The sequence below is a fragment of the Sphaeramia orbicularis genome, chromosome 1, assembly GCF_902148855.1.
Source record: "Sphaeramia orbicularis chromosome 1, fSphaOr1.1, whole genome shotgun sequence".
NCBI lineage: Eukaryota > Metazoa > Chordata > Actinopteri > Kurtiformes > Apogonidae > Sphaeramia > Sphaeramia orbicularis.
Genome location: NC_043957.1, coordinates 25,910,785 through 25,936,685, shown reverse-complemented (window position 1 = coordinate 25,936,685; position 25,901 = coordinate 25,910,785). Strand labels below are relative to the sequence as shown.

Here is a 25,901-nt window from a genome sequence, read left to right as displayed (position 1 = left end):
TTACCATAGTACGTGAAGGCAGCATGAGTTGCTGTGGAGTAGATACGGACACATGAAATGTAAATAGTGATATAAAGTCCCTCAAAAGTGTATTTGACCACGCACAGTGTTTGAGTAAAAGTCCTTGTTTTGACTCCACCCCAGTCCAGCTGTGGTCTGAGCCGGTTCTGACCGTCCTGGGTCATCATCCCATTCTCCGTTCAGTCCAGACCTGCCGCTGGCAGATGAACCCTTACTGACCCTGGGCGGAGTGGAGCTAAATGCTAACACATGCACAGTAAACTCCACTGCAGTCACTTCCAGACTCTGCCCCAGGTCAGGGACTGGACCCTGTCCCAGTCCACTCTGGTTCCAGTCTCTGTGGGTTTGCTCACCGGCTCGGACCGGTTCCTGCAGCGAAGCGAAGCTGTGAAGACTCATGTTCCACACAAATCCCAAATTCAAGTCAATGTTTACTAGGTGAGGTTAGTTATTAACTCCAGTTTGCAGCAGCTGCTCAGGGTCCCAGGGGGCGGACGGCCCCGTCATTCTGTGCGCCCCACCATGCTGTCCGCCCGGGCTTGGACACGTCTGGGTCCCCTGTGCCGACCGGGTCCCTCCGGTCTGTGGAGAGGAACCCGGGGCCACACATCCGCTTCCAGGCTGGACCTCAGCGGGATCTACCCCCCCATTGCGACTCCGTTCACCGCCAGAGAGGAGGTGGACTACCAGAAACTGGAGGAGAACCTGCACAAGTACGCACAGATCCCCTTTAAAGGTCAGAGAAAACTGAGGAACATGACCGATCCAGGCCAGGTCTGGGAGGCTGATGTGGTTTAGGAGAAAAGGGGGTTTCAGAGTTTGTCATCAGTGTAGGAGGAAGTGCCTCAGATGAGTATTTATGAAGCATATGTCTTCAGTGAAACTTTTGGAGTCAGTATAGACACGTTGAACCTGTTTGTGCAAAGCCATAGGAAGACAGTTGCGACACGCCTTGATGTCACCGCTCCGGTTATCACGTGATTCATGTAAGCCTGAATAGTTCCAACACAAGCAAAGCCCTGTCATTAGAGATGTGTGATACCACTATTTTTCTTTCAGTCTGATACCAAGTAATACCAAGGCTAATATCCCGATACTGATATTTTTATTTGTGTATATGAAAATGATGACTTTGAAAATGCATATTTGTGAATGTAATTATGAAAACTGTATTTTATACCGCTACAAGAATTAAACAACTCACATAACTCACATACAAAAACACAAAATAGACTAACTAGCTACAGGTTTACTTTAAATGTGCTATTTAAGTAATACAGTTTAATTATACAATGCATTATCCAATTTTTGATAAAAGTGACACTGAATTGTGTTAACCCTCCGGTATCTGGGTGCGCCTTTTAGACACACTTTGCACTTCGTGTTAAAAACTTCAAATTATGTTTCACAATTTAAATAAGGTTAGAATTCAGAAGTTGTTCATTTTTGCATGATCTTTAAAATTCTGGCCACCAGCTAAAATTTGCACATTGTAAACAAAAAAAAAATTACAAGACTATCATCTGTCTCCCGAGTGTGCCTAAAACGCACTATTTCTTCCATTTGATATGTATGATTAGGGCTGACCTTGATTTACAAAAATAAAATCAAATTAGAGCAGAAAAATAAATCAATATATAATGTTTAATAGTTTGATTTATAGGTGTGCATTTTACGCACACTTGGTGACAGATGCTAGTATTTTTTTAACATTTGACCAAGTGCCAAAAATAATAATACAAATAAACCAATGTTGGAGTTAATCATTGACATATGCCAGGATGCAAAAATCAAAGAATATGTGATCCACTTTTTATGTAGTGTATTGAAAAAAAATAATTTTTGTTGTGTTTTTTGCATTAAAAAAAAGGTTTATTTACATTACAAACACAGTATTTAAAGGGTTAAAAAAATGTGACAGTTATTGAGTATTTGGTATTTTTATTTACAGCTCAAGTTGATGTAATAGAAAAAAATGGAAAAGAGTTAAAAACAAACTGTATGAAAAATTTTTTGACATTATTCCACAAGTGTGCCAAAAAGGCACACTTGATGCTTAGTAAGGGCCTTGCAGGACAGGATACTGGAGGGTTAAGATGGCAGGAATACAAGTTAAATTTACTACACGTTGTTCAGGAAGGCAACATTTTTTTTTCCAGCTGAACATTAATAACTAATAATGCAAAGTTGACCAAAAAAAAGGCATTATTGTACGTTATGCAAATGTATCTAATCTCTGTGTGAATGCCTGTGATGGGCACTGATTTATTTTCACTATAGGTTCAGTAAAGCAACTAAAATAAAACCCACTGATAACAACGTTTGTACTAAGGTTACCTAATCTTAAAAACTCCATAGTTTGTGCTTATAGTGGTTAAATCTCAACAGCTGGACAAGTCAAGCTAACTAACTATAGGGCTACAGCGGAAAATCCAACATCACAGTTGTTTAAGATCTAAATTTATACAAACACTAACACATACCACAGAAAACAGAATTTACAACATAAGTGTAAGCTAATAGAGAAAATACACTCGATAATTTAATAATTCAGCTGCAGTACAAATGAATGTGTTCCAACACCGTGGTATTCAGTGTCTGGAACAGTCAGCCCCTCCAAAACCCAGAAGTAGGTCCATATTTTCTCTGCCATTTTTTACAACCTGAGTCTATGGAAGTGTCACAACTCTCTTTGTATGGCTCTGGGTTTGTGTTCAGTGTTTGCTTAGGGACCTGACAGACAGGACAAAGTTCAGCCCTGAGGAAAAAACAGAAAAAAGTCACTGAAAAACAGCGACTATTTGTCGCCCTCTGCTGGTAGAATAAATGAAAAGTTGGTAGACTCAGTCACAGATGAGATGAGGGGAGAAAGGGCCCATAACTGACAGGGGCCCGAGAAAATACTAGAAGATTAGAATGAAAATGATCAACCTACCACCATGAAAGGATATTTGTGTCACAAGGCGTAAAAACATGTTTGTTCTTTGCATTAACTTTGTTTAGTTTTTGGTTTAAAACATTTAAAAAAAGAATAAAATCCAGTTATCCTCTAAACCCCCTCTGTATTTCATGATATGGTTTGGTCCAGATGTCAGCGCTCCTAGATGATGCTAGTAAATACACTTCCATCCAAAAAGTAAAACAATATTTTATTTGTATTTGTAAATCACTGTTAAAAAAAAAAAAAAAAATCAAAGGGTTTTATCATTAAAATATAAAGATATATTTTTAGAATGAAAAAGACAGTGTAGTCCTTTCATTAGTCTTGCACGAAATGATAATAATGATAATAATAATAAGAATTTTATTTATATAGCACCTTTAAAAACTAAGTTTACAAAATGCTTTGACAGATGAAGCAGAAGGGCACAACAGCAGAATACAAGATGCAAACGAACACACTAAAACAGAAAACAACACAATAAACAGATATGTACAGCAAACGCAAAAACATGACACTGAATAAATTGAGAGAATCGAAGTAGAAGGGGCAGAAATAACACAACATGATGCTGTCAAAACAATGCAAAAATATAGGAGTGAGATAAAACAACATGTATGAGAATATGAATTAATAACCAAACAGGGTAAAATTAATTACTCAACATTAAAAAGGGACAACATCACTTAAAGACAAGTCAGTAAAAACGTGTTTCAAGAAGTGATTTAAAAGGTGCCACTGATTCCACAAGTTTTATCTTCATGATCCAGTGTTATATTTTTAGGGTTTGTGGCGTTGAAGTGATGGGGCCCGAAGTGATGGGGCCCAAAGTGATGCGTTTTTCACAGGGCACCAAATCACTTTCACCCCCCCGGGTGAGACCTTTGGACCATTTGTCTTAACTGTGTCTGGTGTTGCAGGTTTGGTGGTCCAGGGGTCCAACGGGGAGTATCCGTACCTGACGGAGGACGAGCGGGTGGAGGTGGTGAAGGCGGTCAGACGCTCCCTCCCCTCAGACAAACTGGTCATGGCTGGATCCGGGTGTGAATGTAGGTTTCACGGCTTTGGTGATAAATAATTGAAAAACAATGAGGATATTTAATAGGGGTGTAAGAAAATATCGGTTCTGCAATATATCACAATATTTCATTTCACAATACTGTATCAATATTCAAAAGTACTGTATCAATATTTTTAGGTATTTAGTCACATGCAGATTCGGTGGAGGTTCATTTTTGTTTTTCTTTTTTGTTTATATTTTATTTATTATTATTTAACACTCTTTTATTAAATAATTTTAGTTCCTTTGTGGGGATTGCACAAAAATAATGTTATGATGTTAGTTATGAACTAGTAGAATATGAACATTTGAACAGGGTCTTAATCTGTAATGTCTGTAAAACATAATTTAAGTTGTAACAGAGGAAAATTTTGTGATATAGCATTAGATCCTGTTCTGATCAAATAAAAATGGGTTTAGTATTTGTGCATATTTCTGGTGTAATTCAATTCTTCAAGGAAATAATAATTTTTAAAAAAAGAAACAAACAAAAAATTGCCTTTTTAATGGTATCATGATATATCGTGATATATCGTATTGTGATCCTATTATTGTGATCTGTATCATATCGCCAGATTCTTGCCAATACACACCCCTAATGTTTAACTTGCTTCATATCAGCAGTGTTGAAATATGTTTGAATGTGTGACAACTAATTATTTGAGTATGATTTTAGTTAAATTAATTATCAGAAGAATTGCTGATGCTAAAATACTGAAAAGGCATCAAAATATGTGCTCAAAACTAAGTCCATAGTGTAATAAAAGTCATTATATCAGATTTAAATAGCTGAAATGTAAGATAAGATAAGATAAGATAAGAGGATCCTTTCAGTAACATAAGGGACAATAGATTCACCTCTCGGGGTCTGAGCCTATTTTGACCATTTTTGAACACTTCTGATTTCACCTTCATATAACACGTAAAAATGTTTACCATAACTATGTTTTGTTTGTTTTTTTTTTCAGCACAACTTCACCTGCATGATCTGATACTTATTTATTCACTTTAGACGACGTTATTAACATATTGGGCCCACAAAAAAATGAATAAAATGAAAAAAATGTATATCATAATCATCCAATCCAAATTGAAAAAATGTGGTATTTATTACAATGAAAACCACAGACATATTCATTGAACTGCTTTGGAACTTTGAAAAGTAAAATATTGTTTGCAAATATGAACATTTGAAGGTAGAATTGAATTTTTTTGTTTTGTTTTGTTTTTAATTTTCTTCTTCTTTTTGTCACGGCACATTGAAAACTAGAGACCCTGATTTGGTTAAAAGTAAAAAAAATTATATATCATATGATTAGAAATTCAATAAAAATATAGACAAAAATAGGATTAAATGGGAGTAGGACTTAATAAAAACAGTATTAATGGTACAGAAAAATGTATAAAAAGAGTTCAACCTGAGCAGCCTTCAGTTTCATGGCTTTTTCAAGACAGTTTTAAAACATTTCAGTTCAGATCAGTCATGTTTCCAATGATATGTTTTGCCAATAATTCATCCTCCTGAGTGAGGCGCTTCAAGACCTCTGCATGTGTCCATGTAGGCATCGATTGGCAGTCCGTTCTGATGCTGGGGTGTCATTCATTTTTAATGATGGCTAATTGAAGGCAAACACGTTTTCTTCTCTGATGAAACAACTGGTCGGATTCATTTCAAATATTTTCTGTAGCTTCCTTGGGATAATGTCTACAAAGTTTGTTCACAGTTTTGAGAAATGTTGATTTTTTAAAAAATTCTTTATGGATTTTTGAAATATTAAAAATATGCCTTTACTTATAAAGGGCCATATTTTGTTTGTTTTTTTATTTTGAATATCAATATTTAAAACCAAAAACAACAAAGAAAAATAAAAAAGAAAACATATTCGAAAAGGAGTGGGATGAAGTGCCACCCATCCCTCTGCCCCGTTACCCCCTCTTTCTCTACTGACCAAGCCCCATGCCAGCGTCTCAAAATAACTAAAAAAAATATTACACATATCAAAAATAAACTGTGTCCATTTCATAGCAGCTTTCTTACAGCTCTCCATCACTCCACATATTATATATTGCACTATATTATACATTGTATATCATAATACATTAATCATAATCATATAATGTAATATACTTTACATATGAATACATAACACAAGGTTATAACAACATGATAAGATAATTTTGTTCACATATTTTGATGGCTTATAACATTGAAATGGTTACAGATGTCAGTGTAGTTCGTATTGAGCACTGATAGTGGTACGCCACAGCTGGGGGACCCTAGCACATAACATGAATAATCAGACACCTCCCTCACTCCCAAGAAACTAGGGCAATGTGTTTGCTCACATCAAACCCTGAGTGAGCAGGGCCGACTCCTCCATGTACGGGGTTAGCCTGGGTTAGCCTGCGCCCATGGTGAAGGTTGCACAGCAGGTGAAATGGTGCTTATTGGGGAAACTGGAGGCGCACAGTCTAGGTTGGGGTTTGTTTGTTTGTTTGTTTGTTTGTCTGTTAGCAAGATAACTCAAAAATTTATGGATGGATTTTGATGAAATTGTCAGGAAATGTTGATACTGACACTGATCTGCCTTGGCTTGACTCTCCAAGTGCTTTTCTAGTTTTTATTTTTTTACAGCTGCATTTCACATGTGTTTGGTGATTCTACAACTCCTTCAAAAAAACATTACATTTTCCTTTGTAAAACCAGCAGTAGCGATGGTTCAGATTGTATGTTTGGGAAGCACAGACTTCATTTATTGGCCCCAGCTTCATCTACTACAGTTGTACAGAAGTCCTCTGTCTCCTCTAGTCCCTAACCAGCTCTTTTGTTGTAGATGTTTAGGCTCACATCACTGCATAAACTGCTCACCAACACCTTACCTCCTGTCCTCCTCTGATACAGCCTAAAGTAACACAGTCAACTGAGAATATGTGTCAACGACCTGACTGTGATCTGTACCAAACCTCAGAGATGGAACGACGATGAAACAGTCCCTCACAGTGTCAGAGATGCAGCTCTGACAGTATCTGACAGTTTTCAGTTTAAACTCCATCTTTCTGTGACAGTTTTTGGCTGTTTGACAGATTTTCTCTTTGTTTCATTCTTTCTTCTTTTCAAGTCATTACTTTGGATGACACTGTTGAAGGATCTGAGCAAATTTTTATAGTAAACTTCAATGTGGGTAAAGCAGATTAAAAAGAATAATTATATATATATATATGTGTGTGTGTGTGTGTATAAAACCACTGCAGAACAAAATTTTATATTAATTGCTGTGCCATAAAGTTACTTAGTAGTTGGAGAACCCTCTGCACAGTGCTCTAAAGCAAAAAATGTACAATTTAATGTGTATTAAAGAATTAGAGCTTTTAATTCAACTATGACAAGAAAAAAAAAAAAAAAAAAAAAAACAAATATATATATATATATATATATATATATATATATATATATATATATACACATATATAAAAAATAATATATATATATATAGCATTGCACTAGTTTGACAGGTTTCAGAATGTTGCAGAAAAAATACAGAAATGCAAATATTCAGTTGCAAATCAATCCATTAATATATTTAAATATCTGTTTCCTAGCTTAGCAGCATTAATGCAACAGAAAACCCTTCATTCAACGCTTCATTCAACCCTTCAACGCAGATACTTAGCTAATTATCATAATTTTTTCTGTAAAATGATGATTGTTGGTGAGAACAAAAAGAAAAGTTTGAGTGTTTTTGTTTTCACCTCCAGACATGCATGTTTCACATATGGATTTCATCACTTACTCATTACTGTTCCTCAGTTTAATTGAACTATTTGTATTTGATTGTAGTTTTACTCTTACATTCTATTTTTTGTAAAGTGCTTTGATGGAAAGTGTTTCATTATTATTATTATTATTATTATTATTATTATTATTATTATTATTATTATTATTATTATATTTTTATTTGTTTGTTTGTTTGTTTTTAAACCTGAAAAAAAATGTTCTCTATAATTATTCTGAATATTTGAGTAACAAGACATGATTTAATTGTTTTGTTTAATTAATTCAAGCCTAAATGATGCCTTGTTTTTGTGACATTGCTTCATTTATTCCTTCCTTTTGTGCTGTCTGTGCACACATGTTGGCCAAGGTTATTATGATGGATGGATGGATGGATAGATGGATGGATGGATAGATGGATAGATAGATAGATAGATAGATAGATAGATAGATAGATAGATAGATAGATAGATAGATAGATAGATAGATAGATAGATAGATAGATAAGATTAACTTTATTGATCCCAATCTGGGAAATTGCAGTGCAGCAACAGCATTTACCACAGTAAAAAATAGAACATAAAAGCAAACACACTATACATAATAAATTAGAAGTAACTACAAATATAGCTGAGTAACAAATCTGGATAATTTAAACAGCAGGGTGCAATAATAAACTGTAATGTGCAAGTAAAATGTAATTTTCCAGTAGGTGAATAAATAACATTGAAGTGCATAATGGAGATAGGTTTATGATTGGGCTGAAACACCAGACAGAAGGGGGTTTATTTTACAGTGTAAAGGAATGTGGCAGGAAAGATTTCCTGCACAGATATATTGAGATATTGGAAAATAAAAGCACATACAGTGCAGAGTTTCCTTTTGTCTAATGTCTTTGTCTATTTGAAATATTTCTTACAAATATGCAGTGTGTATGCAGATGACATCCGAATGTACGTTGGTAAAGTTGTCTCTCTTCGTCCTCTCCCTGCTGTTTTTTCAGCCACTAGAGCAACAATACAGCTCACAGAAAAGATGGCGGCGGCCGGAGCTGACGCCGTTCTCGTGGTAACGCCGTGCTTCTACAAGGGCAAGATGGACAGCCGCGCTCTCATCGAGCACTTCATCAAGGTCAGCAGATACGCAAAACATACTCCAATTTACTCTGTACAGAAAGGAATCCACTACACGCAGACCTCAACCTTCAAACCAATATTCAACCTTCAAACAGCCACAAACATTAAAGCATGTCTCTAAAATGCTGTTTTGTTTTGAGTTTTTTTTTATTAAAATGGTGCATTGTTTTGTTATTTCTAAAGCAGCATTTAGTGTAAAGCTTCTTTTCCTGTCATATATCGGTATTCATGTGGTTAAACTGGGTGATAGAAGTGACCAAGTCTCACAGAATAGTATAATAACTGTGTGTGGTGTCCCCCACTGGTTTGTGAACTGCAGTTTTGAAGCCTCTGGGATGTTTAACTGGGCCTGTTGTCTCATTGGTTTAATGGAAACCAGTGGGCAGAGCAAGGGATGAAACTGGAACATGCTGAAAACTACCACGTCGACAGTGTAATAATAAACACCGTGAAGTGATTTCAACTCCTTTATGTATGTTAACACATCCAGTTTTGTTTTGTTAACAGTTATGTCTGAGTTGTGAAATGCATAAACATACTAATTATGGTTTCCTGAGTGAAGCAGGAAGCAGCATGCCTAAGCAGGCTAGGTGACCGACCATACATTTCAATACAAACTGATGCTAGTGGTGCTAAGATAGGCTGGTTCAGTAGTTCTCCACCTTTTTTGACCAAACCCCCTCTCACCTCATCATCATGCCTCCTGCCCCCCCCAACATGCCTAATGATGAACATATTATTATTATTATTATTATTATTATTATTATTATTATTATTATTAACAACAATAATAATACGTAGACAATAATGGTTGTCTGTTGGAAATGTTTATGACTAGCCTAATGTAGGCTGTGTTTGGAAAAAAAACCCTCCAGTGTGTATTCTAGGCTATTGTGCTGAAATGCTCCCAGGTCTATGGAACAATGTCCATGATCAAATTCATTGTAAATTAATTTTTTATGTGTAGCCTACCTATTTCATTTAAACTACAATTAAAAGTAATAAGGGAAAAAATATATTGTTACAACAGTTGGAGATGGTTTGAAACTGTTGTATGTATTTGCACATTGAAACAAATTAAGACGCACATTTTTAACATCAACCAATCACACAAACAACATGCCTCAGTTGCCCAATAACAAACATGAGGTCACGCACTCAATGAAGCAGACCTAGGACTACATATAATCCAAGTTTTTAAATTAACTGCTATTGAACTGAAAGCAGAGGGGATGCAGGAAGAACCAGCCCCCCCTCACACACTTGTAAACATTAGAAGGACTTTACTATCAATAAACAGATGTTGCACAAAGCCACTAACCTGCTCTGTTTCTGGTTTACCCTCCGAGTGAACAGGTTGGAAATGCTCCGTTTCCAGTGCTGCTCCTTGAGGGCCTGGAAATAAACTGCATCCTTTGATGCTTTGTAAGGATGTATTTTTTTTCAGGTGATCCTTTAAACATGAGGGTTTCATCGCTTCATTAGGAAAAATCTGCTCTTAAAGCAGGGACATCAGAAGATGAACATTTGTAGGCGAGGGAATAAAGCCAAAATTAATGTCAGTGACATTATACTGCCTGCACTTTTTCTTGCTTTCCGCCATGTTGTTTGATTAGGTTTTGGTACAAACTTTTTATATGTAGTAGTGCTTGTGTACATTTTGATTGGACGTGGAATTGGAACCTGTGAAGCTGGATTCAGCTGCTGTCAGCTGTCAGGAGCCGTCAACCCCTCTGCCCAAAGATTGTAGAGCTCAGTCAGCGCTGCATAGGAATGTGTTTAGGGGTGTTGCTATGGAGATAATATGCTGGCAGAGAGAAAATGAGAGCATCAGCAGCACTGGTATTTCTAGTCACACCCAAAATACATAGTTTTACATTATTTCATGTTCAAATGAGTAATCTTTGTTCTGGTATAGATACATTGTAATGAACAGTGACTAACACCCCCCCATTTGTGTCTGAGCGCCCCCTTTTAGCTTTCCCACTCAAAAGACCCCGACATGGTCCCAACCCCCCCTGGGGGGTTGCTACCACCCCTGCTGAGAAACCCTAGGTGGTTGTTATGGTTATCCTTTAAAGACCTAGAACTGATTCATCACTATTTATCATATTATTATCACCTGCATTTTGCATTTCTCAGTGTAAATGATGTCTTTTCCTATATTTGATTTACTGATTATATAGATTTACATGAAACCTCTAAGTAAATTCAAAGGTTATTATAGGTAGGTATTAATATTAGAACAGAGAAAACTGAAGAAAAGGTGACTTTTATGCAAAATATATCAATAACTGAAGATAAAACGAGTATACAGATTAGGGTATTAGTGATTTAAGATTTTTTCAGATTGACTTATTTGTCAAAGTTGGAGTCGAGTCGACTAGTCGTGTGATGACATCATCACATTGACAGCGGAGGACCACAGACACACAGCCTTTCAACAATGAGCAACTGGTACTAACGTTCACTGGAACATTAACAATGTACAGTAAAGAGCAGAATAAAAAACTTACAGGACACAAGCATCAACAGTCCTTCTCAGACATCTAACCAAAACAAAACGGAGGCTAACACCTTGAATTTTCTTTTAAATGTAAGTGAACAACATAAAGTGGGAAAAGGTTCAGACAGCAGAAGCCAAGACGCACAGCATGTTAGAGAAAAGAGCGCATTAATGAAATAAATGAACAGAATAATCCAAGCACACTGGCGGTCCAAATTATTATTCAGTATTGGTGGTGCTTCCCTGGTTCACAGAACATTAGAGACCATACTGTGATCTAGAAAAACTATGGTGATCACTGTGATGATCACAGTCAGTTTAATAATCCTACTCTGAGTTGTCTTCTTCCTTCAGTCTTGGTCTTTGCAATAGCGATGCACGGGTCAGGGTTTTTTTTTAACCCATTTTTGTGGAATTATTTGACCCACCCTGCAAATAAAGTGACATTTTTTGGACCCGCACCAACCCAACCCAGGTCCGCTGATCCACATATCACTACCTTGCGCTCCATGTTTTCATGTATAAAGATGAGAGTATCGACATGCGTTGAATGAAAGTTCGGAGCTGTCGGGTGATGGAAGGGAGAGAGAATAACACATGACTAGTCGACTCCTCCATAGTAACGTCGACTTGTGCCACAGATGTTGATGCGTCAGCAAACCAACTTTTCTGTTCGTGCCCTAATACGGATGAATCAATGTTATAAAAGATGATGGTGTTTCCACGTTCACTACGGAGCCTCTGAACTTACAAATGGGTCATATCTGATGACCATGAAAAGATGACAAACTATATTTTACACCAGTTATTTACATGTATTGATAGGATTAGTGGATCAGAAGTTATTAAACATTTTAGATCAGTAGATGATTTTGGTCGATGGTGGACATTTAGGTCCTTATGAGTTAAGTACTGGTAAACACAACTATAACACAGCTGCATGCTAGTCATTCATGTTCAACTCTGTTGCCGAGCTAACACTAATAGTGCACAAACACCACAGGTAACACTGAGAGCACTCACCTAATTAAAGGTTAACTCTATTTGCTTTATTATCCCCACTGGGAAATTCAGTCTCTGCTTTTTACTCATAATACACACACCCAGCACTTAGCATTAGTATTAGCATTAGTATTAGCACACATTAGGAGCAGTGCGTTGCCACTGAAGGCATTTGGAAACCAAATCCAGATCTTCATCATCAGCACCGTGGTCTGGGACTCCAACAGGAGAATAGTGGTTTTAATTCCTTCCATTGCAGTCATGCGCTGTGGTCTTCTGACTCTCTGTCTCCCCCTGCAGGTGGCCGACAGCAGCTCGGTGCCGGTGGTTCTGTACAGTGTTCCGGCCAACACGGGCTTGGACCTGCCAGTGGATGCCGTTGTGCGACTAGCTCAACACCCGAACATCCTAGGCCTCAAAGACAGCGGAGGAGACGTAAGAAACTCTAAATAACATCTATTGAGAACAAAGCCAATCCATCTATTAAGACCAATGGGCGGCCATGGCTCAGCTCAGGTGGTAGAGCAGGTCGTCTAATGACCGAAGGGTTGGCGGTTCGAATCCCGCTCTGTCCTAGTCACGTGCTGTTGTGTCCTTGGGCAAGACACTTCACCCTCCTTGCCTCCAGTGTCACTCACACTGGTGTATGAATGTGTATGAATGTTCAGTGGTGGTCGGAGGGGCCGTAGGTGCGGACTGGCAGCCACGTTTCCGTCGGTCTGTCCCAGGGCAGCTGTGGATACAAATGTAGTTGACCACCACCAGAGTGTGAATGTGTGAGGGAATAAATAATGGATCCATTGTCCACGCTTTGAGTATGCGTTCATAGAAAATTGCTATATAAATCTAATCCATTATTATTATTATTATTATTATTATTATTATTATTATTATTATTATGAACGTTCAATCCTAATTCACCCCTTGGCCCCTCCCCCTTATCCCTACCCCTCCATTTTGCTCATACACATGAAGAGGTAGTGTTGGTGTCCTGATTCTCGATTAGACGGAGGGGAAGGGCTAAGATGGAGGGCTGTATATTCCTTGAAACAGAGATTTTTCAGGACCGCACTACGATCGGAGGGGTATGAGAAATTTCCCATAATTCTGTTTGAATTTTTGGCAAGATGGAGGTAAACACAACCAAAAAGTGCAGCAGTGTGATGGAAGAAACACATAAAAATTTACATATTTTCTTCATAAACAATTTAATCATTTGATCAACCATTTAATGCTTTTTCAATGTGTTGTAGATCGCATTTCTGCGGTTTGTAAGTGAAGGCCGCAAAAAGACAACCAAGCCCATGGAACAGAGACGGCTACAGCTACTGATGGCATGGGGAATTCTTTTGGAAACAGAGTTGTCACATCTGTTAATAGCAGCATCGACGACTGCTGATGATGTAACAGGTCCCCATTTCATACAGGAATGTTTCAACCCATACCCCTTGCAGCTCTGTTTCAAGGGGTAGTGTCAAGTGCAAGGGTCAAGGGGGAGGGCTAAGGGGTGAACTGGGATCGGTCCGACTTCAAGAGCCTTAAGATTATACTGTTAACTGTTTTGGTAACAGGAAAGTAGGCATTACATTTTGTAGAGAAATGCTGTATTTCTATGTGATTGCAGTGAAGAAGAAAATGAAGTGGATGTACAATAACCTGAAAAACTCAAGTGTAAAGTTTTCTCCTCCAGGGTTGATTGCAGAGTTAGTTAAAAAAAAAAAAAAAAAAAAGAACAGTTTGCTCTTGTGAGGCTCTTGATACCTTTTCGTCTGTGTGGGAAGTGTTTGCAAGAAGTTGCAAATGCATTTCTGATTTGGGCAATAACATGTTTGTCCAGTTGCTGGGAGACAGAAGCGTGGGTGTAGTTCATGCACAGAGCGACCCTTCTCAATTGTAGGCGTGAAGAGGCCAAACACAGAAAACAAGAGGTGGTGGGTCAATTTAAGGAAGACAGACGAGCTGCAAAAAGATTCTTCACGAGTGACAAACATATATTTCCCAACTCTGAGGGACAACTTAAGCAGAAACATCTTATATTGTATTGATGCTGTATTTTGGCTGAATGTAGCTCATAGGTGTCCAACTCATGTACGATCAGGGGCCACATTCAGCCAAATATGATCCTAAGTGGGCTAGACCCAAGGTTGTAATAGTTTTGGATTTTTCATTATAGTTTAGTTTTATTTAGTTTTGACTTTTTTTCTCTAATTCAGTTAGTTTTAATTAGTTTTTAGAGCAGGTTTGCTATTTTTATTAGTTTTTGTTTTCTTCTAAATGCTTGGTTTTCGTTTAGTTTTATTTTTTCATATCTTTACTGTCGTATTCAAAGAAATCCCAAACAGGACTCTGCTGTTTTCTCCCAGCTTTAGTCTCCATTTTGCCAGGTAGAGTGGGGACGAGAAAATCAAGTACGGACCGTGAAGTGCCGTTTGGTGACGCCAGCTAAAATTGCTCAAACGAAATAAATCCACTTCAAATCAATTCGACATTTACAAAGACAAAAACTAAGTGCATTTCATCCATAATTTTTATACATTTTAGTTAGTTTTGTAAGCACACAATATAGTTTCAGTCAGTTATTGTTTTTTTTTTCTTTTAATTATAGTTTTTATTCAGTTCAGTGAACAAAAATATTTTTTCAATTCCAGTTTTCATCATTTCGTTAGTTTTCGTTAACGATAACCTTGGCCAGACCAGTAAAATAATACTATAATGACCTATAAATAATGTCAACTCCAAACTTTTGTCCTGTTTTAGAGTGACAAAGTCCAATTACATTAAGGAAATTAAAGAAAATGTTTACATCTACAAAGTAGCCTAAAAAATGTGAATAATTATTAAATACTTTTATTGTCATTGTATAAAAAACACAAGATAGAAGTTCAAGCATCTTTCAAGCAGACATAGCAAAAAAAAAAAAAACAAAGAAAAATAAGTGCAATTTTAACAATATTCTGCCTCAGTTTATCATTTATACATGTGCATTACAACTTACAGATCACAGTGGATCTACAAATACACAGAACATTTAGTAACAGGCAGAATATTGTTAAAATTCCACTTATGTCTCTTAAGACATTTCATGTTGCTCATATTTGTTCGGGTTGTTCAGGTGTGGACAAGAATGGTGGCGCTATCGGTAGTGGGTGGGGGAGGGGCGGAGGCAGTTGATGTTGCGTAGGTGGAAGTATGCAGACCGGGCGATGTTATTAATGTGGGATTTGAAGGATAGTGAGCCATCGAGGATGACACCCAGACTCTTAACCTGGGGGAGGGGGAAACTGAGGAGGTGTTGATTGTGAGACTAAATGCGTCGGCTTTGGACAGAGCAGATTTGGTACCGATGACGAGTATTTTGGTTTTAGCGCTATTTAGTTTTAAGAAGTTGGAGGTGAACAAGGATTTAATTTCGGAGAGGCAGGAGGTGAGGGAGGAGGGAGGGAGTGTGGAGCATTATAATACACTGAACAAAAACATAAATGCAACACTTTTGTTTTTGCTCCCATTTTAAATGAGCTGAAATGAAACATCGAAGGCTCAATCCCGTTTCTCCCCTTGGCCCCTCCCCCTTACCCCTACCACTCCGTTTTGCGTGTACACGTGAAGGGGTAGTGTTGTCCCGATTCTCAATTAGATGGAGGGGAAGGGCTAAGGGGGAGGGGTGTTTGGCCCTCGAAACGGAGATTTTCCAGGACCACTCTACGAACGGAGGGGTAGGGGAAATTTCCCATAATTCTGTTCAAATCATTGGCAAGATGGAGGTGAACACTGCCAAAAAGTGCAGCAGTGTGATGAAAGAAACACACAAATGTACGTAGTTTCTTCGTAAACATCTTAATCATTTGATCGACCGTTTCAATGTGTTATAGATCGGATTTCTGCGGTTTATAGTTGATAGGCGCAAAAAGACGATTAAAGCCCATGGAGCAGAGACGGTTACAGCTGCTGACGGCATGGTGAATAATTTCAGAAACAAAGTTGTCGCCTCTGTTTATAGTGACATCGATAACTGCTGATGATGTAACAGGTTGCGAAGGGTTGGCCCATTTCATAGGGGAGTGGTTCAACTAGGGATGCAAATTATCAATGAATCCACTAATCATTAGTTGGTTGACCTTATCGATCAATTAACGGTTAATTGATAAGCAGCGATTTTCCTGAGAACCTGAATTTGTCTTTCGATAGAGTCTATAAGAATAATAGTAAAATATTGTTTATATACTTCATGAAAAAAGCATGTCATATTCTTTAATGATTAATTTCTTGTACCACTGGATACAGTACAGGCAATGACATTTACGGAGTAGAACTAAAGAAATTCAACAGAGAAATTCTATAAAATAAATGGATCTGAAGAGGGGCAGGAGCGAGATTTCAGCGGAGATGCCCCCCCCCCACGCTATTTTAATTTGCTGAGATAATCCATCCCCATCACAGGTGTGACATATCCAGATGCTGATCAGACGGTATGATTATTGCACAGGTGTGCGTTAGGCTGGCCACAAAAAAAGGCCACTCTAAAATGTGCAGTTTTATCAAACAGCACAATGTCACAGATGGCGCAAGTTTTGAGAGAGTTTTGATTGGCATGTTGACTGCAGGAACGTCCACCAGAGCTGTTGACCCTAAATTAAATGTTCATTTCTCTACCATAAATTGTCTCCAAAGGCGTTTCAGAGAATTTGGTCGTACATCCAACCGGCCTCACATTTTTTTGATGTTGTTTCCATTATCACTTTGCTGTTGTTTAGATATTGTGTCTTTTACATCATTTTCATCCTTTTGCATCTTTTGTCATTTTTGTCTATTTGGATCTCTTACATTTTCACCTCATGTCTTTTTTATGTTATTTTTGTCTTCATGTCTTATGTTTTCATCTTGTGTACTTTATTTTCGTCCTTTTTGCTACTTAACAATTTTTGCCTTTTTGCATCTTTCACATTTCCATCTTGTGTCGTTAATGTCGTCTTTTTGCGTCTTCTATGTCGTTTTTGTCTTTTGTGTTGTTTACATATCGTGTCTTTCCACCTGTTACGTCATTTTTGTCTTTTGCATCTCTTACCTTTTCATCATGTCTTTTACATTAATGTCATCATTTTGCATCTTTTCTGTCATTTTTGTCTTTTACGTTTCCCTCTCACTTTTTTTTCTTACATTTTCATTACATTCTTACATTGTTTTCATCTTGTTGTGTCTTTTACAAGTATTTTAAATCTCCAAATTACCTCCTGTTTTCTTTAACTTGCTCAGAAACACTGATTTAACATTTATGGTCATGGTTATGTATCAGCTGGTATGAAAACATTCGTCATGACAACATGGTTGACTCTATCACTCAGGTCTTTTCTTGTGAAATAATGGAACAATATGAAGCCCCAGTAAACAGACACAGACCCTCACATGCTCTGTTTGTTTCTATCTCAGGAACATAAGACTTAGCAGTATGGTGATACTGACGAGAAGCAGACAGTGACAGCACTCACATCTGACTAATGCAGCGCCGGTCATTCGTGAATAAATAAATAGAATATATTGAAGATAAAAACAAACAGTTTGAGTGTTTAGTGAATCCAGACGTGGCAGGATTTAATCCTTTGTCATCTCCTCCAATCTGAACTCTAAAAGAATACGATAAAAGACTTACATTACAGTAAATCTTCTTGTCATGTAGTTAAGACATTTGCTGCTTTAAATATTTCCCCCTTAGGGATCATTAAAGTTTCATCTCACTTCATCTCTTCTAATCGTATTCCTGCTGCTGCTGCTGCTGCTGCTGCTGCACATCGGTTGTTTTCGCTTTAAGCTGTCGTCTCTGCAGCTCCTGCATGAGCCAGATGTGTGAATCCAGGGATTGTTCTGATGAGGTACCATCTCCTGTCTGTTCAATCCAAACAATTACCATCTGTAAGTCAAGCAATTACAACGCCTACTATTTTTTATCTGTGCTAGAGAGCCAGGAGCATTTATAGTTACACCTTTGCAGCTTCCACCTGAAAAACCGTCTGGAGGATGTAAATCTGACAACCTGACGGAGCTCATTTTTCTCCAGTTGTCACCAAAATTATTCACTTTGACAAGCTTAATAAATTTTAAGTTATTGCGTACATGTTCATGCAATGTTCTGTTGTTAGATTAGATTTCTTCACTTATTACTTTTAACACTGAATAGGTTATGGAACCATGAGAAGCTAATGTTTTACATTGCACTTGTTCAACAACTTTTGCAGACTTGCAAAATGTGCGTGCATGACATGACTTAGATTTTAAGCATTAATTGAATTCATTAAACGTTATATACAGAGCTAACTTCTTGCATTTAATCACTTATAGAACACTTAACAGCTTTAGGATTAATGTGTTCCACTTTTCACTTGTTCAAAAAGTAAAGCAGAGATGCAACGCGTGGGTTCATGACAAGACTCAGATTTAGAAACTTAATTAGATTAATTTAGATGTTATGCACAGAGCTAATTTCTTTTATTTAATAGCCTGTGGATCAATTAACAGCTTTATAACAAATGTTTTTTACACTTCACTGTTGAACGACGTAGATTTTCACAACATGGATTCATGACAAGACTTGGATTTTAAGGATTAATTAAATTGACATAGATGTTTTATATACATATATAAAATATCACAGTGTGGTTTGGAAATACAGACCTTGATTATCAAACTAATGCCTGTTTAACACATTTATAACACATATACTCAACATATTTATAATGCATCTTGCCTCAGAAAGAATGTCTTACAGTTTGTTTCTTTTTTCCTATCAAATAAGACTACCTTGTTTATTCTAGTCTAGTGTATTTGACTTTAGTGTCATTAGATCGTTCTGTAGATTCCAGATTTGTCTACAAATGTCTAAAGACATTGCCCCTTGTTGCTTGTATTTTTGAACCATTTATGGGAATCTATATAATAAAAGGGAAGTGGACTCTGTGTGTGTCTTGGACATCACATAAAATCCGTACAGAACTGACTGTTGCAGTTTGGCATACTTACATATTTTTGGTCAAGGAAGAGACTAGTGAAAACAGCAAGTTGATAGGACCAGTATTTTGGGAGATATAAGTAACTTTGAAATACAATAGCCTTACAATCACGTTGCTATGTGCAGAATCATAGAATCATCGTTGAAGTGGGTTTCCTAGCAACAGCTAAAAAATAGGGCCACGTTGCCATGGTGTCAAATTTCATGTGCAGAAACAGACATGCTAGCTGAGAGGTTATTCAACTAAAAATACCAGTGGAATTTACCAAGAAAGTAAAGGAATGAACTGGATCAGAGGATCTAGAACCTGTGGTTCCCCACAGGTCAACGCACTAGTTTCATTGAATAACAATGAACAACTATGAATATAACAATATTTCTGTTATTTTAGTAATTACTAAATACACTTCACGAGGAATAGTCTATAATTGGCAATGAATTTTGAAACATAGGCAACTAGAAAAGCACTCGGAGATCTGTCCCCCCCCTTCATTGTGTCAGTATCAACATTTCCTGAAAATTTCATCAACCCCCCCCCCTCCAAGGGTCGACAGTGTGCCCGCCCCAAAGATAGCCAAGAAAGGCCCCAGCCAGTGGCTCCACAGCAGCTGAGCACAGGCCCCAGGGGGCCAGGGACGCCACCAGGGGCCGACCACCCAGAGGCAAGCAAGGCCCAGGCCCCCGGGCCCCACAGCCCAAGGGCCACCCACCCCCCTGGGCAGCAGCCCCACTCAGCATACCAGAAGACCAGGTCACCCTGGGCAGCAACCCACCGTGGGCCTGTGCAGACCCTGATGCCACAGCCAAGCGCCCCTTGGGTCCGGAGGCCCACCCACCCACCCACCGTCCCCTCCAAATCCCACCCTCAAACCCCACAACCCCTTCAATCCCCCACACACATAGACACATACACATAAGCACATACACACCCACTTGCAGACACACACACCACCTACACCCCCACATGTACGCTTACACACACACACCTACATGCATAAACACTCCCACATACACACACACACAAACACACACACCTGCATGCCTACTAACGATGTGACGACATGAGAACTCTCCATCACGGCCCACGCAACCAAAATCACCATGGCCATCATCACCACCGTGGCCCCACCAAGACGTGCCCGTAACACTCAAAGAGCACCCAAAAACCCACCCAAACAACCCCAACCAAGCCCCCCACCACACCAAAAGAAAAAAAAAATTAAAAACATGCGTGGTGCACCCCCGCTGACTGAGGCACCAGTACACTTAAGATGGAAGTGCTGGCGCTGCCCCCCTTCCCCCCGTGGAGACCACCCGTGGACAGGCTGGCCACCCCCAGCCAGCATCCCCCTGAGAAAAAATCCCCAAAACACGCCCATACCCTGGGCATTCTGTATTTACAAAACAAAATCCATTGAGTTCAAGCTGTTGGTGAATGAAACCGTGTCTGTTAGACTCACAGGGCATTAGTCAAAAAGTTTAAGGTTTTCTCTGGAAATTGCCTCCTATGTGCTAAAAATATAGTATATTATAGCCTTGCCACTGTGTTAATTTTCTCCTGTATAGAACCTGAATCTAAAACACCACAGCGCTCCTATAATGTGAGTGACTGACTGATCAATTACAGCCCTGCATGTGTGAAATGACTGATATGTGGAAAGTGATTGACACGAGGCGGTTCGAAATAGGACCCCCCTCCCCCCCGCTACAGCAGTGGAGGCTGAAACTGGAGGCAACGTCTTTTCCCTGTGGGGTTTTCAGCTTTATGTGCATCATGGTAGATCGTCGTCTTACGCTCTCTTTGAACATTTCAGGTTTATTTACTGTAGATTTGGCACTTCGTATCCGGATTGACAAAAGAGAATTAAAAGAGGCAAAACAAAATGCGGAGCTCATCAAATATTCATGAGCCTCTCCCATCACCCTTCCCCCTCCTTCTCTTTTGAACTTGATTTCTTTTTTTCTCACATGGGATTTGATTTTTTTTCTTTCTTCTTCTTCTGTTTTGGATGCCCCTCCTCCTAAAACGTCGAGTCAATGCCGGCTCAATTTGAGCGATCTGTTTACCTAGTGAGATGTTGGGTTTGTCGTCTCTTGTGACAACATCCCCTGGGATTAAAATACTACATAAGATAGAAGAAATTCTGACAGTGGGAAGGAGTGACGGAAATAATACTACTACTACCCCTTACTACCGAAATTATTTACAGTTATACAGTTTAGTGTTGTTGCTGAGATCCTTAATTAACCCTATAAGGACTATAATTATAACAGGCCGCCTAGATTTCTTTATGTTGTTTTTGCAATAAGTGTCAGAAAATGTCTTTTTTGCCAATTCTTTTGCACCTTTTTTCAGAAAGAACTTAAATTTTGATATCTAGCCATTAATGATCATTATCATATGTAATAAATGCTTAAAACTGTGTTACAGCAAAAAAAATTGACTTGAATTTTTAAAATCATATTTATTATGAAATACAACTGTAAATCTGCTCAATGAAACTTTATGAGACTATAGAAAAAACTTTCAACTATTTTACATGTACTCAAACGTTGTTTATCTAGATCATTCTGTTTTCATTTTAGTGTCTTATTTTTAGTTATTTCTTGTCATTTTAAGCCACTTTCTGCCTAGTTGTAAACAGATCCCCTCATTTCACTGAGGAAAACATCGATGATCTGCTTCTTTTACAGACAGTGCATCACACACACACACACACAAAATGAATACATACAAAATACAAAAATACAATTATCAATAAACTACACAAACCACAAAAATACAGAAAAAAAGCACTTTCTGTCTAGTTGTAAACAGAGCCCCCTTTTTTTTTTTTTCTTAGATACACCTTGTGGTGCTCCTGGACACATCATCAGTGATGTAACCTGGGATCTCAGGGGGTTTCGGGTCTTTCAACAATCAGACCCCCTCCCCCAGGTGACCCAGCCGGGGTTGATCAGGCCCCAGCTTGGGTCCAGGTAGCGCTACCCTACTTTCCAACTCCTCTCCCCTCTTGATCCACAGCCACCTTGACACCATTCCGCTGTGTCGGTGGCCAACTTTATGGCCCTTTGCTGGCTGGCTCCTGTGATGCCCAGCATCTTATAGGCCCTGCAGAGGGACTGGCCCACAAATCCTCAGCATCCCACTTCAGTGGGTTGGCATCTTGTTTTCCAACTGTTGTGCCGGCACTCCTCCACTAGCTCGGAGTACTTTGCCCTCTTACTCTCGTGGGCCTCCTCCATTCTGCACCGTTAGCTCCAAGAGAATTGCCTGCATGGACACTACCGACGTGAGGACAATGTCTGGCCTTAATGTTGTCTTGGCGACCGCTTCTGGGAACTTCAGCTGCCCTCATTTCACTGAGAAAACATTTTACAAACAGTGCATCTCTTTCTGCCCTGGCTAGCTCTCTGCTTATATATTTACATATATATAAATATACATGTATTTATATAATATTTACACACACACACACACATATATATATATTTATTTATTCACAGCTAAAATACATTATTTTATTATTTTTTATTAGTTATTTTTACATTAATTAATCATACAAACCACAAAAATAAAGATACAAACAATGGAAAAAAGCAAAACAAAAAACTGTGAAACTCAACGAAAACACAGCAAAAACACACTAGTAGAACACTCCAAAACAGCACTATCACTATTATATACAATTATTTTCAAGAATCCACGGTTATAACCCTGCTTTCAGTAATAATAATCTTCCATCTTTCTCTCACTGACTGCACTCTGCTGCTCTCTGCTCCACCCACTTCCACCCCTCCCCCTCTGCCAATGCAGGCCTCTACTGCAATGTGTTATACAACAATAGAAAGAACCCAATCTCAGCTAAAAGATGACGTTGGATTTTTGTCAAAGGCGAATTACGGTCATTTCAATGCCATAAAATGCTAAATGTGTCACCATAGACACACATCATCTTAAAAGGGTTAAGTGGAGGTTGTTAATTTGAATATAAAACCCACAATTACTACGTTACAAATTAGTGACATTAGAAATAACTGTCATAATAATAATTAAGCAAATTTTCCTGTCTCAGGTTTGTGGATTATTTTATTGATGCTGTTATTATTATTATCGTTATTATTATTATTATTATTATTATTATTATTATTATTATTCAAGTCAACAATCCAAACAAAACAAAAATGTCCAACAATCAGTAAATTGTCATGATCAGTTTCAACACCGGCAGTTGTAACTGATCCAAGAACGTCAGGGGTCAAAGGTCACCATGTAATATAAGTACATTCACAGAGCAGTGGAATATTGAGGTTGATTCACAACAATAAGGAGATAGTGAAACATTCCCCTTTTTTTACCTTTCATATTTCTGTCAATCTCTTTTTTCTTTTCTTTTCACAGATCACACGGATTGGCCTGGTTGTTCACAAAACCTCGAGGCAGGATTTCCAGGTGTTGGCGGGCTCGGCGGGATTTCTCATGGCGGCGTATTGTGTCGGTAAGAGGCCGAAAACAGGCCGCGGCCGCTAACATTCACATCCCTAAAGGTTTTGTTTTGCCTTCATGCAAAACCCAAGTGGACACATGGGTACTGTCATCTTTGTGTATTTATTCGATTAAAGCACATTAAGAAAAAAAAATAGCCCAAAGTATCTGACTGATGTTACTGTCATCCTCAAGGATCTGCTGACTATCAGATGTCAGCGTCCGGCTCCTTGTACCCATAACCCCTTGCATTCCAGGGTCTTGTCCTGTTTTATATTACGCTCAGACTTCAGAATGCCTCTGAGGGGATTGAGTGTCAGGCTAAATGTACAAAATATTAAGGACATCCTGATACTGAGACCCTCTAAATATCTCCTTAAGCATTAACCTTTTTTCATGCTGTTCTCAAACATTTTAAATAGAATTTCCGTTTGATTTTCTACAAAATCAGTTCAAAATCAGACAATTTTCTTGAGGCAGTTTATTCATTTTAGAATAATTAGTGTGCTTTAATTGAAAAAAATGTTTTATATGCTTTTAACATACTTATAATATGGAAATGGTTACAGATATTAATATAGTTACTATTGAGCACTGATAAAAGTCATATATGGACTTTGATTGAATTAGTTGAGCTCTCCTCCAGTGAAAGTACCACCCACTTCTATTGGGTAATTGATTTCCTGCATCAAGACCACAGGACTCTAACATAGAGACAGAACCTGCCACTTTGAGATAAATTAAGTCAACAATGTAAAAACATGAAGCCTTAAATTAAATAAAAATAAATAAATAAAATAGGACCAGTGTCCTGTACATATATGTATAGGACATTGGTCCTATTTTATTTTTATCAGTGTTAGTAATTTTGTCATCCCTGTAAAAGGAAACGTGAGCCGTCTGTGGTGGTAAATTATAGAGCATGTACGATCTCTCCCAGCAGTGATCTGAAGGACTGTCTTCTACCTTCTTTGTATGTCAGCCACGTACACTGTGCTGTTGGCTTGGATTAGATAACACGTTTGGGAATAAGCATCAGTATGGTGTTCAGGAACCTAATGAGTCATGTTCTCCCACTGCCCTGGCAAACACACTATGACACACACATATACACACGTGTGTGTGAATATATATATATATATATATATACATACACACACACACACACACTCCTGCATCTCCCTGATCTTTTCTACCTGATCATCATCTCTGAAATATGAAAGTAATGGCCTGTGTGTTCGTGACTGACTGAAACAGCCGAGGCAGAGCTGACTGATTGATATGATAATATCCACACTGCGAGTGTACATCCAAGTTTTGATGTCCGAATTCATGCTCTCAACGCCCCCCCACAATGAGGCCAAAGGGGGGTGGGCTGACTCCCTGTCAATCAGAACCTCCCAGGGCCTTGTGACAGAGCTTTGATGGGAACGTGTGATTGCTCACGTCTACATCTGCTCTCTGGGCTCACTTTGCCTACTCTGTTATCACATGACTCATAAACTTCTATTAGAAACACAGCGAAGCCCAAAGTGATATCAAGCTGTTGGCGTTGATATGAAGTGACACCTTTAAATGCTGTGGATTTTCACCCAAAATTTGTAAGAGCTTTGAAATATAAATTTAGCAACTGGATGGTTAGAGTCGATAAGATTAACTCGAACTTTATTGATCCCTTGGGCAGAGCCGTTGGGAAGTGAAGGTCCCAGCAGTAGCACAACAACTAATGAACACATATATAAAATATTACAATAACAATACAACAATAACTATAAAAACAGTAGCATAAAACAGGCAACTGCTTTATGAAAATACTAGTAGAAATAATAAAGTAATAATAAGAATCTAATAATATTAAGTAATTATGATGTAATATTACAGTGTTTATTATATAGATGGATGGGTGGGTGGGTGGATGGATAAATTGCTCATGATGACGATGACACAATAGCTCATTGCCTGTTGGCCGGTGAACTAATA

At 38.2% G+C, this 25,901-nt stretch overlaps 1 protein-coding gene across 1 annotated transcript in view; it reads left to right on the top strand.

Moving 5' to 3' along the window:
- The window catches only part of hoga1 (4-hydroxy-2-oxoglutarate aldolase 1), a 41,844-nt gene continuing 15,943 nt past the window's right edge, over positions 1 to 25,901 (top strand). The window contains exons 1-5 of the mRNA XM_030132874.1: positions 1 to 757; positions 3,883 to 4,011; positions 8,798 to 8,925; positions 12,739 to 12,873; positions 23,838 to 23,934. Coding sequence (XP_029988734.1) covers positions 544 to 757; positions 3,883 to 4,011; positions 8,798 to 8,925; positions 12,739 to 12,873; positions 23,838 to 23,934 — 703 coding nt within the window. The 5' untranslated portion in view covers positions 1 to 543. The remainder of the gene's footprint in view (positions 758 to 3,882; positions 4,012 to 8,797; positions 8,926 to 12,738; positions 12,874 to 23,837; positions 23,935 to 25,901) is intronic.